Source organism: Halictus rubicundus, chromosome 12 (genome assembly GCF_050948215.1).
Source record: "Halictus rubicundus isolate RS-2024b chromosome 12, iyHalRubi1_principal, whole genome shotgun sequence".
Classification (NCBI taxonomy): Eukaryota; Metazoa; Arthropoda; class Insecta; order Hymenoptera; family Halictidae; genus Halictus; species Halictus rubicundus.
Window position 1 is genome coordinate 3,510,109 of NC_135160.1, and position 18,456 is coordinate 3,528,564.

Sequence of the window (18,456 nt, forward strand, 5' to 3'; positions counted from 1 at the left end):
GATGCAGCAGTGCATGTGCAATTAACAATTGCATCATTTCTTTAAATAGACATTTTTTTTTTAAATACATTTTTTGAAAATATCTCGAGATCTAATAATTTTTTTGCCATGGTACCCTAATCATTTTTTACGTAGAATGAACGGAAGAATCGATATGTGCAAAAAAAATATGCATTTCTATTTAAAGAAATGATGCAATTGTTAATTGCACATGCACTGCTGCATCTAAAAAAAATTTAAAGGCCTACAGATGTAGGATGTCTCCTTTATCATTTTTTCGTAAATGCAATAATAACGGAGTTATGAATTAAAACAATTGCGTGGATCACCCTGTATAGCGCCGAGTGCAAAGGGTTAAAATATGGAAATATGTATCCAATGTGTGTCTAACGTTGCCGTATGCATTGTGTTCCAGATATCCCAAGGATGTGAACAATCAAACCAGCGCAAATGCCCAACAAGGCACGGCCTCGTCGAGAGTGGTCTCCCCAGTCCCCCATAGATGTATTGTGAGTACCGCCCTCGCGTTTCTATCGGGTGTACGGAGAAGTAATCACTGTTTCCTGTTTCAAACACTCTATCGAGTATCGTGTCCCTAACACGATATCGTTCGATCGACATTCCTTTCTTTCTTTGTGTCGACGTCGCGTCGCTGCTTTCAGCTTGAAACTTCGGTCCTAGCGTTACAAAAGGGTTATCGAATGGCTGAAATTTTTAACACACTGCGACACTCCCATGGTTCCTTTCGCTGTCGAGTGATACCGTTCGACACAAAAACACGGATAATGAAAATTGGCGTGGCACTATATTGTGCAAAAGACCTCTTTATAATAATTCAGGAGAAACATCAAAGTTCTTTAGAAACTATAAATTATAAATTAAATTATTCCCCAAAAATCTTTAGGTTCTAAATGTTAAGTTAAAAAGCGGCCAAGAGAATAGTAAGAATGTTAAGTTTAGAAAATGGCGAAAAAATGGCCACAGAAATGGTACAACGTCATCCAGAACATTTAATTTCCCGTTTCATTGGGCACATAGCTACACTAATTTCCGTCGGAATTCTTATTCGGTTCTATTTCGCTCCGACTGCCATAAGTGCACGGTGAGCGTGGTCTAATTACATGAAATTTGCGATCTTTGTCGCCGGTCGCGAGCCGAGCCGAGCGGAAAAATTCCCAGGCCCGTTGGAAAATAATAATCTCTCTCGGGGAACGCGGGACAAGCACACCACGCCGGTTTTCAGTTACACCGTCAATTCTCGATGTAATTCGCGGGGCAAATTACCGCAGTTATGATAAGTATAGTTTTTGGGACGGGCCGCGCCGCGTCGCGTTCCGAGCCCCTAATTGCATCCGGTCGCGTCGACCGGTTCGTGACTTCTCGCCATGTCCGTTACGTTAAAATTAAAGACCTTATCTCGCGAACTGGTTCAATTAGAATCCGCGGAAAGCGACGATCTTCTCGTCACGGAGATTGCTCCGGGAACTTTAATTAGCTAATTACGCGGATACTTTGACAAAGTTCCCTTGTTACCCTTTGGTCGGCCGGCTTTTTTCCTCGGTTTTTCCGGTCGTCGAAAGGGGATTGACCGGGTTAAGCAAAGTGCAACGCCAGGAAAAACCGAACACGTTCCTCGGGAACCTGAAAAATTAAAGCGAGTTTGTTAGGACATTCGTTAACGCTTTGCGAAATGTTAGATTGCAATCTGAAACGAAATTCTTCGGTGGACCATGCCAAAAGCCAAGAAGGCTAAAGGGCCATGGGCCTTTAAAAATTATTTAATAATCGCCGGTCGCTAATGTGTTAAGACATTTTTTGGAGCTTCGTTGCAACACTGTGACTTGTTGCTTAATTTCTTTTAAAATATTTTTGATGGGTACTAGATGTCAGAAAAATGATTTTACGTGTAACTAGAAAGTACAATAGGCATTAAAATGTTATTACAATTGGCTTCTTTATGTTGCATAAAATACGTCAAAATTATTTTCGATTCGCAGCTTAAAGAGAGCCAAGTTGTCTGTTTTTATTATTAAAAAACGATTTTACAAACGGTAGGAACAATCGTTATATTCCCACAGTGGCAATTTCTCTGTATTTTCGTACAGTCAAAATGCAAAATGTACAAGCCGTGTGTCCGAGCGAGGTTCGTTTTTAAATGAAAGTATAACAAGAAAGGATAACAAAATTGTACGACCTACAAATTTTATTGGTTTTTCTCGTTCGGTCTCTCTCGACTTCAACATAGTTTTCATACCACTTCGTTAGCTTGTCTCCGACTTTGCACTCTGCAATTAACAAAATATTCAGCCTTTTAAACAGTCATTTCCATTGCTTTAAAAATGTCAAGCGATCGAGTCGTCGAGCAACAGCGTGATCGAACTGTTTAAATAAATCGTAGCAGAATTGTTTAAAAGTATCACCAATGAGAGCCATGTAAAATAATAACACACGTGTCTACGCTAATTTAATTCACCTATTGGCGAAGCTCTTTTGTTTCTCAATTTTATGTTCGCAGTTCTTTTATCGTCCTAAATCCTAAGAACGTTAGTGCAAAACGCTACGAAATAAAAATAGCGCTATTCGCGGGCGCAAAACCACGTGTCCTCACCTTTGGGGCTGGTGCAAATAGATTAGCAGGAATTCGGTGACAGACAATGCCGTCCGTCACTGAACAATCGGTCGTTCGCACGAAAGTTAACCCTCGGAACTGCGATTTGTCGCAATAATACGGTCGTTGGGCTTTCAAAGAGAGGTCCCGACGATGCGAGATAAATATTTGGCGTTCCGCCGAAAGCCGACCGACCCTCCCTCCACCCCGAGTCTCTCTCTCTCTCTCTCTCTCTCTCTCTCTCTCTCTCTCTCTCTCTCTCTCTCTCTCTCTCTCTCTCTCTCTTGATCTCTCTTTCCCACGACACCGGGTCGCCAGAATCAACCGATCGAAACCAAAGACTAGAACGGTCCTGCGGTTTTTCGACGGCCGCTTGTTTCCCCCGAATTGCCTTCCACCTGGCCAATAACATCCTTTCTACCTTCCAGGAACGATTGCTAAGTCCGGATTTTTCGGAACGTCGAATTAGGATAGTTCTCCCTCCCATTTGGATCTCGGGGAATTGATAACGACGGACTGCGGGCTGAATTTATTATGACGCTGCTGGTCCTATGCAGCTGAACCATGTACATCCTTCTTGTCCAATTTGGCGATTGTTTATTAGAGGAATAAACAGGCCCTAGAAGTAAAGTAACTCGTATTAATCTTTTACTCACCGCCGTTTGATTTGAATAAATCTGTTCCCCTCTTTGTACGTACGTACAATTATGAAAAATGTTGGCATAAAAATATTAGAATGCCTTTGAATCCTCATTTCGATAGAAAAATTGAAGAAAAATTGTCCAATTCACAGCCAACAAATTGATAAATTAAAGATTTGGAATTTTTAGAACATTTACTGCTAAGAATCATCTAATTTTCGTGCCTGTTTGTCTTAATTTTGACGAATATAGTGTCACCGCGCGCTAATGGCCGCCAGAGCGCGGCTAACAGCGCCGCCATGACAGTCCGCGAAGTACCGAATTGTTTTATTCGGATTACGTTATTAGCAGTCGTACGGCATCAGACCTGCAACGAGATACTCCCGTAGACGTCTTTCAAGTTGTCGAGCTCTTCCATTTCGAATCCCGGTTCTCCGATAACCTCTTCTTCTTCAGGTTCCTCTTCGAGGGCATTAACATTCGCGAGCGCCGCGTTAATGCTGACTTTGCCCGCCGGGATTATTCTTTATACATTTTCAAGTATTACTCGGCTCGAGAACCGTATTGCTTGAAACTTCCCGGTATACTTTATTGCTCGAAACTTTCTTGAATAAGTAGTTTCCAGAAAAATTCGAAGAACGCGGCGCCGCGCCGGTTACATTGGATTCCATTAGCGGGATAATTCTGACACAATTATTTTCGTTATTCGAAAGTTTCCGAGCGCACGGCAAAAGTTTGTTATTAAATTCTCTAGCGTTACGGGACTTGACGATAATTATTTCCGTGTTTCCCTTATCGCCGTCCTCGATTCTCCATTGGGCCTCGTTTGTGCCGTAATGTAATATGTAAGTCCCTGATTTGGACCGTTCTTGGACAGTTTTAAAATAAATTCTCACGGTGTGCTCAACGAGAAGGCAAAACTTTCTGCTTAAAATTTTTGAATCACCGACGATGCATTTATAATCTCCATCTTTTTAGAATTAATAAAATAAATTAAATCCTCGGTCCACTGATCAGGAAATTAGGGAGACCCATAAGTAATCAATTATTTTGAAATCTAAAACAAAATTTGTAGTAAATTCAAGTTTTTATTTTTCAATTTATTATATAATCTCCATCATTGTCAAGGACAGTTTGCCATCTTTCCTGCAAATTTTCAATCCCCCCTTATAGAAATCCAGGGTTCGTGAAGCAAAATATGACTCAAGGTGCCTTCTTACATCTTCTACAGAAGTGAATGTTTTATTATTATTTCATAAATCATGCTCCAGAGATCTGAAAAGATAATAGTCAGAGGGAGCAATATCCGGTGAGGGGGGTGCGGTAAAACTTCCCATTGCAATTCTTTGATTTTTTCCTGAGTGAGTTTCACTGTACGGGGCCGGGCATTGTCAATTTGCAGTATTACACATTTTCTGTGGACTAAAGATGCCCTCTTTTTCAATAGTTCTGAATACAGCAGTTGTAATTGCTGGCAATACAACTCAGCAGTAACTGTTTCTCCAGGTTTCAACAACTCAAAGTGAATTATGCCACGACAGTCCCACCAAATGCACAGCAACACCTTTCTAAGTGATAAGCTAGGTTTAGGGGTTGATATTGCGGTTTGATTTGCAGAAAGCCATTGCATGGAACGCTTTATGTTCTCATAAAGAATCCATTTTTCATCTCCGGTAACGATTCTGCTAAGAAATGGATCTCTACGAAATCTGGATAGCAATGAAGTGCAAATTGATCGACGAACATTCTCGTTGGTCTCAGATAATTGATGCGGTACCCATATTCCTTTCCTATATGCCTTTCCCATTTCGTGTAGGTGCCTTTGTATAGTTGACCATGTGGACCCAAGGTTTCTCGATAATTCTTGTATACTTAATTTTGGATCAGCTTCCACCAGAGATTTTAGGGTGTCATTATCAAATTCAACTGGTCGTCCACTTCGAGGCCTGTCGGAGAGATCATAATCACCAGCAGCAAACCCTCTGAACCAACGTTGACACTTGTTGACCTTCAATACATCTCCATGAACATCGCAAATTTTCTTTGTTGTTACCGTTGCATCAAATCCCGCATGAAAATGAAAATGTATGCAATGACGAATATGATCCTCGGAAGGTACGGACGCCGCCATTTTATTACAGGGTTGTAAAAAAAAAATTATACTTTTTAGAATATCTCGAACACAGGCTGCTTTACCGAAAACTCTAAAAGAATACGCGTTTAGAACGAAAGGCAAAACAAATTCTTTGCAAATAATTGATTACTTAAGGGCACCCCTAATATTTTCAGAATTAAATTGAAATCGAGATTCAATTCTGGGAAAAATCAAGCTAACGACTGCAACAAACATTGCTATTAAACGCGAAGGACTGCTTTAGGAAAAAACGATAATTTGCACGAAAATCTTCCGAAGAGCAGAGAACATTTTTCGAAGAAACTTCCCATAAACTTCCCTTAAAGTTCCTGTTGTTTGTTATTTTGAGTGCAGCCAGTGCGCGAAATGCGAGAGGTATCGGGGCCACGCGGAAGAAGCGATTCCGCGCGCAGCATCCTGATGCATTACCAGGGGAATTATCGAAGTCGATTGTTTTTCACACGATTATCCTCGGCCGATACGGTGCACACTAGCCGACACAGTATACATCGCGGTTTGTTCTTGGTTGCCCGAGGCAGGAACAACGGGAACAACCCGGGGTTGATTTATCGATTCGTGCGGAACCAGCGGAACCAATGTTTCCCGAGCTGCAACATCGCGCGACCCCCCTCTGTACCTGGGAAAATGTGCTCGGATAAGTTTCGCGATCACGTATGTGAGAGAGCTCAGTTTGTCATAGGTGTCCGAGGCGATTCCCTCAGCGATGTCGAACCGTCTGTTGCAAACTTTTCTAAATGATCCGACGATTTAGCACGCGTTGTCAAACGCCAAAACAAGGGAAAACATTACCGTAGAAACTACGTTCATTCAGCTACGTTTCGCAAAATTTAATTTATATTTGGAAACCTTATGTCGACCTGTTGGATGGATTTCATGCATTCAGAAATCGGATACCACAAATAAAATGCGTTTACGAATTAAATGCACAGGTAAAATGTGGTCCGTTTATTTTGAAAGTGGTGTAAATCCATTTAAAAAAAAAATGAGATATCCCATTATTTGCATATTTGTATTTTTTTATCAACAAATACACTTCCAAAATAAACGGTCCATGTCATTTCAATATGCAAAGATTTACAGAAATCTACAGTCAAAATACAATCAAAATTAGCATTGAATAACAGAAAGAATTTCTTTACAATCCTATATGAAATAAAGTCGATATCAAACTCATTTATACACAAGTATCTATTACAAAAACTATAATTCAACGACAAAATTTATTTCCATGTGACATATTGCTAAAATATGACGCATAGAAGTTAACCCTTTCCACTCGAAGCCATTTTAACTGTAAAACGAAACATTTCTTCCGACCTGGAATATTTCCCTTCTATATATATTTTTTCATGCTATACATACGAAAATGGTGCAATTTACTCGTACAGTAATGAAAAGTTTAGTAATTTATTAAATACAAACAAATTTAATAATGTAAAAAATATTTTGAATAATGATACAGCAACTTTCAGTGGCGCCTTACAGTCGCCATTCGAGTGCTAAGGGTTAAAAGGATACTTCATGTACAGTAAGGTCTTGATCTAAGCCGAACGAAGCTACATGATCTTAGTCAATTCGCCTATCCCCTCCACTCGTAACGTGTAAACATCGGTGTCAACCACTACTAATCCAATCCCAAAACTTCTTTATTTTTAATTATTTTTTTACAGGACTTTCGCCAACTTATTCGTGGTATTTTTCTGATTAAAATGACACTAGACACGATATAATTTCAACTGTAGTGACAGTCACAATGGTAGCCCTATACGATCTATGTCACAGAGCGCGGAGCCGAGGATTGGGCTTAGATCAAGACTTCACCTATACACGGAAAAATTTGAACGGCAGAAGCCGCGCACAAAATTATAAAAAGTTATCCATTCTCGATGAGAAAATGAAAACAATATATTTCTTTGTTTGTTTACACGATTTGATTGAAAACTGTGATTTATGGAGCCGCGCGACGCGTCAGATTGGTCCCCACTGCTAATTGCACAGCAAAATGATTAATTAATCTCACTTACCAGACACTCTCGTATATCGAGTAGCTGATGTCAGCGTACGTGGCGTGATTACTCTTATCTGTACATTTTCCTCTTCCCGTAAGATCCGCCGCGCCGCCGGTTCCGCGAGAGTGAATGCGGGCTTCCCCGGTTGATTTATTGTTACTGGCAGTATCGATAAAACTCGGCTGTGCTCGAGATGCGGTTTGCGCAAACGGCCGCCGCTGTTAATTCTCCCGGTCCGTTAATCATTGGCCAGATTTCTATCCAGACGAAACCGATCCGCCAGTTAACTACGTCAGACGTACGGCCCTGAGTTTTCCGTTCATGGAGAAAAATAGTGGATCGCATAGTGGGAAAAATTGAAAATCGTTTGAACCGGTTGCATCGTGTTTTTTTTTTTATCGGGTAAGATCATTGTCTCTTCTGCCGTGTATGATTAATCGCGTTTGCGATTAATGGAATCTGTAAATATAGAAAATCTGTGTATCAATTTGTTCATTTTTATCGCTCGAAATGCTCCGGCCAGGGAAAGATATTTTTCCTTTCGGAAAATAAACATTCGCAGCCTTGCAGATTTATTATTAGTTTGATTCGATTGTTCGCTAAATGTAAGTTTGAGAAGACATACGTCTCTATTTGGAAATTTAACACGAGTATGAAATTATTTTTAAGGATGAAGATTTCCATGTTTTTACGAATGAAAGTTTTGCATCAAGAAAGGAATATGTTGGAAAATAATTTGTATAATCTTCTCAAGAATATGCATGCGACTTTCATAAAGGAAAAATAGGGAACGCTCGCAGAAATTTGTATTCTCTCCGACGCACAGTTGTCAGAGACAGTATGAAAATATTTGTGTGGAGATACGAGCGGAGATAACAGGCGTGTTATTTATTATTCGAGCATAAATGCGTTCGCGCTAAACACTCCTGTTAGAACATCACGCGATTTTTCGTTCAGATTTCCGCGCAGTTCGGCTAATTTACTCGAAAGTTTTCGGAAAGTTTATGGAACTTTTGTATGTGGGTAATCCTTTGATCTTGGCGGCTCCGTCAAGATAAATCCTAATTACGACGACGCTCATAAGGGGATTTAATGTGTCTTCAGTTTCACAATATTCCCTTAACTTCGGCTGAAAGTTGTAATTAAATACTGTCCGCGAAATAAACATAAACTACTAAGTTCTGCGTCATACTCCATATTGTAACCATCTCACTGAAAATAAAGTATATCCGCGTCAACCTGTCATGTGCAATAGCGGTGATTAATGATTTGGAATAACAATAAACACCGATTGACAATAGCATTAACAATATTAATCACAGTATGTCAGCAGGGGAATAATTTACAGGAAAAATCGATAGTTCTCGATACGTGTTTCGAAAGCATTGTTATCTCGAAAACATTTATGAACGAGCAACACTTTCATTTTATTTCCATTTGAAGCAGTTTTTCAGGCAACGAAACCAATTTTCCCAGAGCTTCGATTTTCATAGAACGATGTACACAAATTAATATTGGATGCAATGACTGCATCCCGGATCGAATAGTTTATGCTGCGGTTTCAAATTTTCGAGTTATTTTTAATTTATTTTGTGCGTCACCGCCTCTTAATGGCTGCCAGAGTAACACCACAGGCGCCATATTTAACGCCGGCGACCGCCGCGACAGTGCGAAACACTGAATTATTTTATACAGACTAAACAATGTACGAACATTGCACATAATTACTTTTCGATCAATTATTTCCCGGATTCAATCATTTCGGTCGCAAGAAGATTTTCAATTATCAAAAAAACTCTTTGCTCACTTGACATTCATCCATGACTTGATATTTATTCCACCGCGTATCAATGGCTGCCGGAGCGCTGTTGAGGCCGCTGCCGCCATATTTGGCGATCGACACAGGAAACAGCAAATTATTTTATACAAACCAAATAACGTACGAAAAATAAATAATTCTCAAAGAACTCCGACCCCCGAGTTTAAGGGATGCTTTCAACCCCCAAGTCCGTGACGGTCCGTCAACAAATAAATCGCGTCAAATATATGTCCGGGAGCATTTCCGCGAGAACCGTAATTTCATTAACGTCGACTGTTTCACTGATAACGATGTCCTTTGTCAGGCCATCGGCACCTAAATCCGCAACAAACCGGGGGCTCGATCGAACCGAGAACATAATGAGCTCCGGCAGTTACGCAACTCGAGAACAATGCTCCGTCGGTGAACAGCCCCCGTTTCCGCGACTCCACTTATTCTATCACATTTCAATTACAATCTGGTAGACGCTTAACCCACAGGAAACTCTCGGGGACCGGCGTTGCATTTTCCCGAGGAAAACTTACGGGGAAACATGTTCTGGTTACACGTGCCGGTTCTGTCCAAACTTATGCGTCAACTATTCCTTAAACAAATATTAGATTGTTATTGATCATCCTCCACATCGGGGTGCAGTGACTGCCGCATATAGGGCACTGAGGGACCGCAGCACCTCTTATTTCCACTTGATAATATCGATAACATTTAATATAATAAAAAGATACACAAATATTTATATATACGCTTTATTGTTGCGCGAATGCGCAGATAGGCGGCTAAAATTTTCTGGAGCAGGCACCCTTGCTAATTTTAGCTACGAGACGTCATTGATGGGGTGTGAAAATCCACGATTTAATTTTAATTAATCTACGATTCTTATGAGAAAGTAATTAAGGCTATTGAATTGTTTGAGAATTGTTCAAATTAAATAGGAATCAACTGGTCAACGGAGACAGCTAGCATGAAGGGACTCGTAAATTAGACTTGGATCGTCGCGAAAAGTTATGGATCCGTCGATACTCTCCTGTTTTCGGTTCGGAAAAGCGTCTCGGGATCCCGAGGACCGCTCGGGCTACTTTAAATTCGGCGACACGCGTACCGGCAACACGCAATATCGACATTAGTTGCACGCGCCGCCTATAATTTATGCGCTCCACGCCACAAGAATTATTAAGACCGTCGTACTTACTGATCATTACATGAATACTGATAAGAACGGGTTACACGGTCGTTGGCATGTGTTCAGCCAGCGAGCAGGCCGCGTGCTACGACTTCATCGAATTTCATTCGCATTCGTCTTCTCTCTCTCTCTCTCTCTCTCTCTCTCTCTCTCTCTCTCTCTCTCTCTCTCTCTCACTCTGGGCACGTATAATTGCCGCGCGAGCAGATTTATTAGCTCGCGAACGCGATCGGCGAAACCATTGATGCCAATTTAATACGATAATTTACGGACTTCGAACCCTTAACACTAGGTCTACGGAGAACTAAACGGGACCATTTTGCATTAATTTTTAAAAATAACAAGGACCTGCTACCCACATTTTTAGAAATATTTTTAACATAATATGTACCCAAAGAAATAAATTTGATAAATAATTTCTCGTGTATGCATCCCTAGAATCTTAATCATTTTAAATAAAAAATGTTAGAACCCGCCATTTTGACGGATCCCGTAAACCTAGTGTTAGAGAAACAGATTTTATGTTTCTTTTTTTGAGCGAAGCTTCCTGTAAATTTTTAAAATATAAATAAATGATGCAGAATTATTAAAAAGGATGTACCATTCCATGTACATTTTTATAGTATTGTAACATAAGTTCGTCCGGTTGCGGATCCTTATGCATTTTTGACGTGCGCAGCTTTGTAAACAATAAAATTTTATTTCTATTCGCGATGAGTAACCTTCCAGTTGTCACACGAAATTATTTTCTAATTCTGATCTTGAATAACGTATAAAAATGTGCATAAAGATAAAAGCTACCTACCGAAGGTAACGAATTTACGTTACGAACCAATACACCTACACTCAATTCGTTGACTTTCAAAACTAATTAGATACAGCGTGCTACAAAAATTCGTCCACGATACTGAATCACGTATGAACACCTTGCAAAGAGAGTCGTTTACATCACTTGACCTTGTAGTAATAAATTCGCAAAGATGAAAGGAACGAGACCACGGATAGAAATCAGGAACACAAAATTCGAAAATAATTATAAACAGAAAACGAAATTGTCGCATGGTAAATTTCTAACGGAGACGCGTTTGTGCACAGGTGGATGTCCCGCTCCGCCATGAGGCCGGCCGAGGGCGACGCTTCGGACTGCATCCTGGTGGTGGGCATATCCAGACCGAAGATGGCCGCCGCGTTCCTGACGGTGGTCCTCCTCTCCTTATTTCTGACCTTCCACATACTCTACGACAGCGCGGTCTACAGCTTGCACGCGGCTTCAGCCATCGAGGGTCGCACCGTCGAGCTGGTGTCGCAGGTGCGAGCGACACCGCCCCTGCTCTTCTCCAGCAAGGTCCACTTCCCGCGTACCAGCCGGCACCTGCCCCAGGCGATCATCATCGGTGTGAGAAAGTGCGGGACCAGGGCCCTGCTCGAGATGCTGTTCCTTCATCCGCAGATCCAGAAGGCTGCCGGCGAGGTCCACTTCTTCGACCGGGACGACAACTACGGCAAGGGACTCGAATGGTACCGTCGAAAGATGCCGTACTCCTTCCGGGGACAGATCACCATCGAGAAGAGTCCCAGCTACTTCGTCACGCCCGAGGTGAGCGACCAAGGACATTTCTAGGGAGCAGTGTCGCCAGAAGAGTCCAAAGACTGGACTCTTTCTCCTCTCCCTATCCCATTCCACCACTACGAGCACACTCCAACGTTCCCCACTATGACCGTACCGACTGGTCACGTGATATGCCGCGTGGTGCCGCCATAGACTTATACAGAGTGTGAAAAAAAGCATTCAATATTTATAGGATACACTGTACTGAGTAAAAAAGCTTTAGTAAACATACACTACCGGCCAAAAGTAATTGCCCACGTATAAAAATCGCATAATTTTCTTAAAATTGAACCAAACGAGTTGAGATTTCTTGACACGTTAAATGACAAAGTTTACTAAGTAACGGGTAAACGAAATGTTGAAAAAATTGGTATTGGTCGGAATTGCGAAGAAAAAAGTTAAAGTAAATTTTTTCAACTTTTTTATCCAAGCCTGTAATGAAACTTTAATCAATACGTTTTGTAGATCTACGTTAATTATGTGTACGGTGAAAATTTCATCTAAATCGGTGAACGTTGCTATGAGCAATAAGCATTTCAAGATGAGAGCTTAAGAATGAAAGTCGCAGATATTCGGCATTGTCAAGGAATTTCACCCTTATGTGATCACAGTTCAATGTTTATAACTCATAACGATATTAACCGATTTGGATGAAATTTTCACCGTATATATAAATGACGTAGATCTACAAAACTTTATTGAATAAAGTTTCATTACAGGCTCAGATAAAAAAGTTGAAAAAATTTACTTTAACTTTTTTCTTCGCAATTCCGACCAATACCAATTTTTTCAACATTTCGTTTACCCGTTACTTAGTAAACTTTGTCATTTAACGTGTCAAGAAATCTCAACTCGTTTGGTTCAATTTTAAGAAAATTATGCGATTTTTGTATGTGGGCAATTACTTTTGGCCGGTAGTGTAGGTCGAAAGGTCAACCGTTTCTGAGATATAGACATTTTTGTTTGCTAACATCATGATTCATTTACTACTGGCTTTTTGATATTTGTAGAAAGTTTTCCACGTGTTATGATTTTCCGCTACAGAACTGACCGATTCCGCATGAAATCTACTGTCGCCACTTGAAGGAGGACATTCAGAACGCGGTTTGTAAACACTGAAGTAAGCATCGCATGCGATGGAAGTAAGTTGATCATAATGCTAGCAAATAATAATGCTCATATCTCAGAAACGGTTCGCCTTTTGACCTATGTTTACCGAGGCTTTTTTACTCAGTACAGTGTGTTCTATATACATGTGAAAGGTCAGTAGTAAATGAATCATGAAATTAGCAAGCAAACATGTTTATATCTCAGAAACGGTTGACCTTTCGACCTACGTTTACTAAAGCTTTTTTACTTCCATACCCAAGGTCACACGAAGGTCATTGTATAATATGTCATTGAAGAGGTCTTCACCTCTACTGTTACATCGCGATAAAAAAAATATATAGTTCCATTAAAAAAAGAATTGACGACCTTGATATCTAGAAAAAAATGACCTTGAAAAAAGTTTTCCCGAATCATTATATTGCCCCTTCGGTTAGGTTAATATTGTCCTATAACGTGTTTTTCTATTACTTACACTAAGCGAGATATTCAAGGTGGTCAAGTTAGCTGGGACACCCTGTATAGCACACAGAGTAGTTAGTAAATACTTTGTGCTGCTCTGTGCTTACAGTGAAAACACTGACTCGTATATACGAAGTTGCAGACTATCTTTTCCTCGAGATATACAGGATGTCTCGCCTAACTCGAGCATCTATAGTATCTCGCTTGTTTTTTATGATATAAAAGAATGTCAGAGGAAACAATTAGTTGGTTCGGAGGGGCAAATATTATGATAGACAAAAAAATTTGTTCAAGGTTCTATTTTTTGAGATTTCAAGGTCATCGAAGTTTTTTTTAAATGGAATGATATATTTTTATCCTCGCTATATGATAGCCGAGGTCAAGACGAATCCGACGACCTGTAATATTATGACCTTCACGTGACCTTGAGTTTATCACCACCCACGATTCCACACCATACATTCCCATTCCACCTGCGACATGTCATGTCATTGTTGCGTCCCCATTGCGCATGCGCAACGTGTCACATATTACTCTGGTCATCAGAGAGGGGGTACATTGTACTCCCCTCGATTTTCTCGATCTGTCAACACTGCTAGAGAGCACGAGCTCGACAAATATGATTTCGCTTCGGCTGCGGGACTAGGGACGCTCTGTGACCCACCTCTTCGGCGCTCGCCTCTCCTCTCCATCTCCACTAACGAGACAACTGTTTGTTCCAGGTGCCGGAGAGAATCCGCGCGATGAACGCGAGCGTGAAGCTGCTGCTGATAGTCCGGGAGCCGGTGACCAGAGCGATCTCGGATTACACGCAGCTGCGAACGCACGCCGCGACCGCGTCCACGATAACGAACGGCACGCCTCGCAGCGTGTTGCAGCAGCAGCAGCAGCAACAGCAACAACAACAACAACAACAACAACAACAACAACAGCAAGCGACCCGCAGCTTCGAGGAGCTGGTGATACGTCCGGACGGCAGCATCAACGAGTCGTACAGGCCGGTCGCGATCTCGTTGTACCACACGTACATGCACCGGTGGCTGGAGGTGTTCTCCAGGGAGCAGATCCTGATCGTGAACGGGGACCAGCTGATCGAGGACCCGGTGCCCCAGCTGCGCAGGATCGAGAGCTTCCTGGGCCTGGAGCCGCGGATCGGCAGGCACAACTTCTACTTCAACCACACGAAGGGCTTCTACTGCCTGCGGAACGAGACCTCGGAGAAATGCCTGAAGGAGAGCAAAGGTAGACGGCATCCGAGGGTCAGCCCGGTGGTCGTCACCAAGCTCAGGAGGTTCTTCAACGAGCACAACCAACGATTCTACGAGCTCGTGGGCGAGGATCTCGGCTGGCCCGAAGAATAACCGTCGTAGAGGGACTGGCTCGTCTAGCCGGGAACAAGGGGAGCACCTTCTTGCGCCCATCGCGGAGACCTTCGTGTTTGAACACCTCGTTCCCGAGGAGAACTACGCGTGTTTAAAATCTATCCCGTCCAGGGACGCGTTCGACGAAGCGCGCCAGAGACTCCCATGGACCTGGACACCTCGTGGCATCGGAGGAAATCGGATGATCGATCTCAGGCGACGGCTCGGCTGGCCCGAGGCGCGTCGCCGAGGACGTCAACAAGGTTATCCGACGCGATTCCCCGAAGATTGCCGTCGCTGCAGACAACCTGGAAGATCGCTAGCCCAGGAGATTGCTGGTTCGACAAGTGTCTTCCGTCGAACATCGTCCAGGCTTGGGAGAGAAGGTTGCTTCGGAGAGAGGATCTTGATGAGTATCGAGGAAGGTGCACACATCTGGAAGACGTCGCTGGACGAAGATTCGAAGAGCTTGAAGAGGAATTTCCCTTGTGTCGGCGACTATGGCACCTGGCAATGCATAGTTGCTGGCATACAGGTTTCGAGGAAGTTTCTTCGGGAACGGAGCGCTCCGACAAGCCTCGTCGTGGAGAGAATCAAGGCTGATCAGGATGAGTACCTTTTATATTTGACTGGTTAGCTGTAAGATCGATGTGGGCGCAGATCGATGATCGTGGACGATCTTACCGACGGATCGTGTCAATGTGCTCGAACAAGTTGGGGAAGAACGACGGGAGAAGCGGTTCTTCAAGTTTAGATGAAGCCGAAGTCAGGGTCTTTGTTTTACGGAATAGTTATTTTTACGGGTAGCGAGATTAGGCCAAGGGAGGCCGGAGGAGAGAAGAGCTCTTCAGCGTTTTCGGAGGCACGAAATATATCGATGTAATCGACGAATAATTCTGCAACAAATTGAACATCGCCCGGCAGTTCAGACGTTTTCGATAGAGCGTACCCGCGATGATAATAAATTGCACGGTAAGCTGATGTTTCGCGTGGAACTGCGATCGAATGTCAAGCTTCATCAGTATAATAAGTTCGATTATAACGTCGGCATTAAACTCGCGTTTCTGACCGGGTTTGCGGCCTGCGGAGATAATACGCGACGAGGATAATTTGTCATTTATTATTCCCAATCGTCGGCACGACCGATCACTTTATATTCTGCAGAAAATTCTTCACTGACCTTCTCCTCTTACGATTAGTATCGCGTTTCGCACATTCTCGCGGTGTGTTCCTTCTGTCAACGTATCCGCGAGATTTTCCTGATTAAAAAGAGTCCAAACACGACCCAATTCGGAGCAGATTTGACCGAGCAATCCACGATCTAGTTGCACCTCGATTATCCGAACCGATGATTATTCGATCCTCTATTACCCGATTGTGCGGTCTAAATCGATCCACACGCAACACGATTCATTGTACAAATCAGCAGAGACTGCCCCTAGCTGGCTATTCTATTATCCGCGTACTCATGTTCGTCACCGATTAGTTCGGATAGTAGAGGTTCTACTATATCACGGATTAAACGAGCAACTCCGATCGGAACAGGGTCGTGTTTGGAGTCGTTTGAATCAGAAAAATGTCACGGATATATTGATAACAGTTTCATACGAAGGATCGTTAGAAACAAACAAAAGCTTGGCTATATTAACAAATGAAATCTTCCTCGGTCGGATAAATACGATAATTGTTCACACCCGGCGCAATTCCTCGAGGATAATCGCGGTTCCCGCGTGAAAAGGCTTCTCAGGCGGTACCGTTTCGACCGATGCGATTAGAAAAAAAAAAAGTGAACTCTGATCGATCGAATCTGGCAGCGGCGAGAACAACGGGGCAGGTTCGATTCCTTAAAAGTGCAACAATTCCGCGGGATTCTCCGGCGGAAGGGTGTTCGAGCACGCGAACTCGAGTGGGCCGGTTGGAGAGGCTCGTGGCAACGAGTCAAGCCATTAAATCGAGTGCATGCAATTTAATGGATATATGCCCCGGCCAGGACTCTCTTCATTATTATCGGGGAGCCTGAGTTCGTCCTCGCGTGCTAATTGCTCGGAATTGCTTTTTCGATGCATCCCCCGCGGACGCTCAGGCTCGATCGATCAGCCTCGGAAAAAGATTTCGTCCTTGAACGATCATAATTGCCCAGAAATTAACAGTCCGCCTTAATCGACAGCCTGCGCGTGCTGCAACCTACGTGTTTCCATTTCCGCGAATCTGCGCGATTTTTCCCTCTCGGCGTCGGATTCTCGATTCGGCTGGAATCGCGACAAAATTTTCTTCCGAATCTAAATAAAATTTTCATCTAAAAAGGAACGTGTAGATTACAAAAATTTGAATAATTAACTTTATTAGAAAATACTTGAAGCAATCTGATGAAACTGCGGTTGTGGACAATTATCAGTTACACGCGAGAAACCTGGCAAAAATTGCCATTTGGAAAATGGTAAATATTGTAATTGAGCTCAAACAGATTGATCTTTCGTTCGCAGTGTGTTTTCGTGCCTCCGAGCGCCATTCTCATAAGCGTGCTCAAACTCCGATCGAAAGGGCACCCGGTGCCAGTTCCTTCGCTGTTAGATCATTTCGATGGGAAACTCGATCTCCTTCGTCGCAATTGCACATTTTCTATTCAGACCAAGTAATCACCTCGCGCAGTGAAGTAATTAGCTTAAACCGCGCACAACGCTCGCAGGAATGACAAGGGACACGCCTCCGCTCTTTCTCTCTCGCACTCGCCCTCTCGAAGGACTATCGATATCCTCGGAGGAGCAGAAAGTTAGTGGACCGTGGCGGAGAATCGATCGTCCGTCAGACTGGAATCGTATTAGAAATACAGTGGTACCTGGTCTGCCGGGTTCCGTCGAGTAACGGCAGCCAATTACTCAGCAGCCCAAGGACAAACAGAGGTGGGGATGACAATACAGCTAACGTAACCGTGATTGTACAGTCTTACCTCCGCCATTTAGAGATCGGGCTTAATATTTACCGTAAATCGCCGCGAGGAGGAATAAATTTGCCGAAGCTGCGACGGAGCGGCCAAACAATGGCTGACAAACGTTGACATCGGCTTGGAAGCCTCGATCGGATTGCCACAAACAGCACTGGCACGGTGAAAAAGTGATCATGGCCGTAGCTTCGCAGGCAAAGCGACAACCATGATCTCGTGGAATTCGATCGATCCGCGCGCAGGTTTCCCGTGGACTCGAAAGCTGTGCCCCGAAATCAATTTTTAATATAATTTCTGAACTATTATAACCACCAAAATTCGACCGCCGATTTTCCTGCGAACTGAAAATTTTCCGAAAGAAATTGGATTTCTAGAACGCAACGTTTGACGGTCACCGGGTGCATTTGTTGATACGTATCGATCTCGCTCGTTGAGCAAGCTGTAGATGAAGTTCCAGCAGTGACTATAGCTTGTTCCGCGAAGAAAGAGACTGGACACATGCCCCGGCGCTCGGTTGCCCGAGAATATCGAAAAGAAATTTCCACCGCTTTCGAAGATCCGCGAGGA

At 42.9% G+C, this 18,456-nt stretch overlaps 1 protein-coding gene across 1 annotated transcript in view; it reads left to right on the forward strand.

The window, feature by feature from the left end:
* Positions 1-14,975, forward strand: part of Hs3st-a (Heparan sulfate 3-O sulfotransferase-A) — a 64,691-nt gene extending 49,716 nt beyond the window's left edge. Inside the window, exons 2-4 of the mRNA XM_076798002.1 lie at positions 416-509; positions 11,505-12,006; positions 14,310-14,975. Coding sequence (XP_076654117.1) covers positions 451-509; positions 11,505-12,006; positions 14,310-14,948 — 1,200 coding nt within the window. The 5' untranslated portion in view covers positions 416-450 and the 3' untranslated portion in view covers positions 14,949-14,975. The remainder of the gene's footprint in view (positions 1-415; positions 510-11,504; positions 12,007-14,309) is intronic.
* The last annotated feature ends 3,481 nt before the right edge of the window (positions 14,976-18,456 follow it).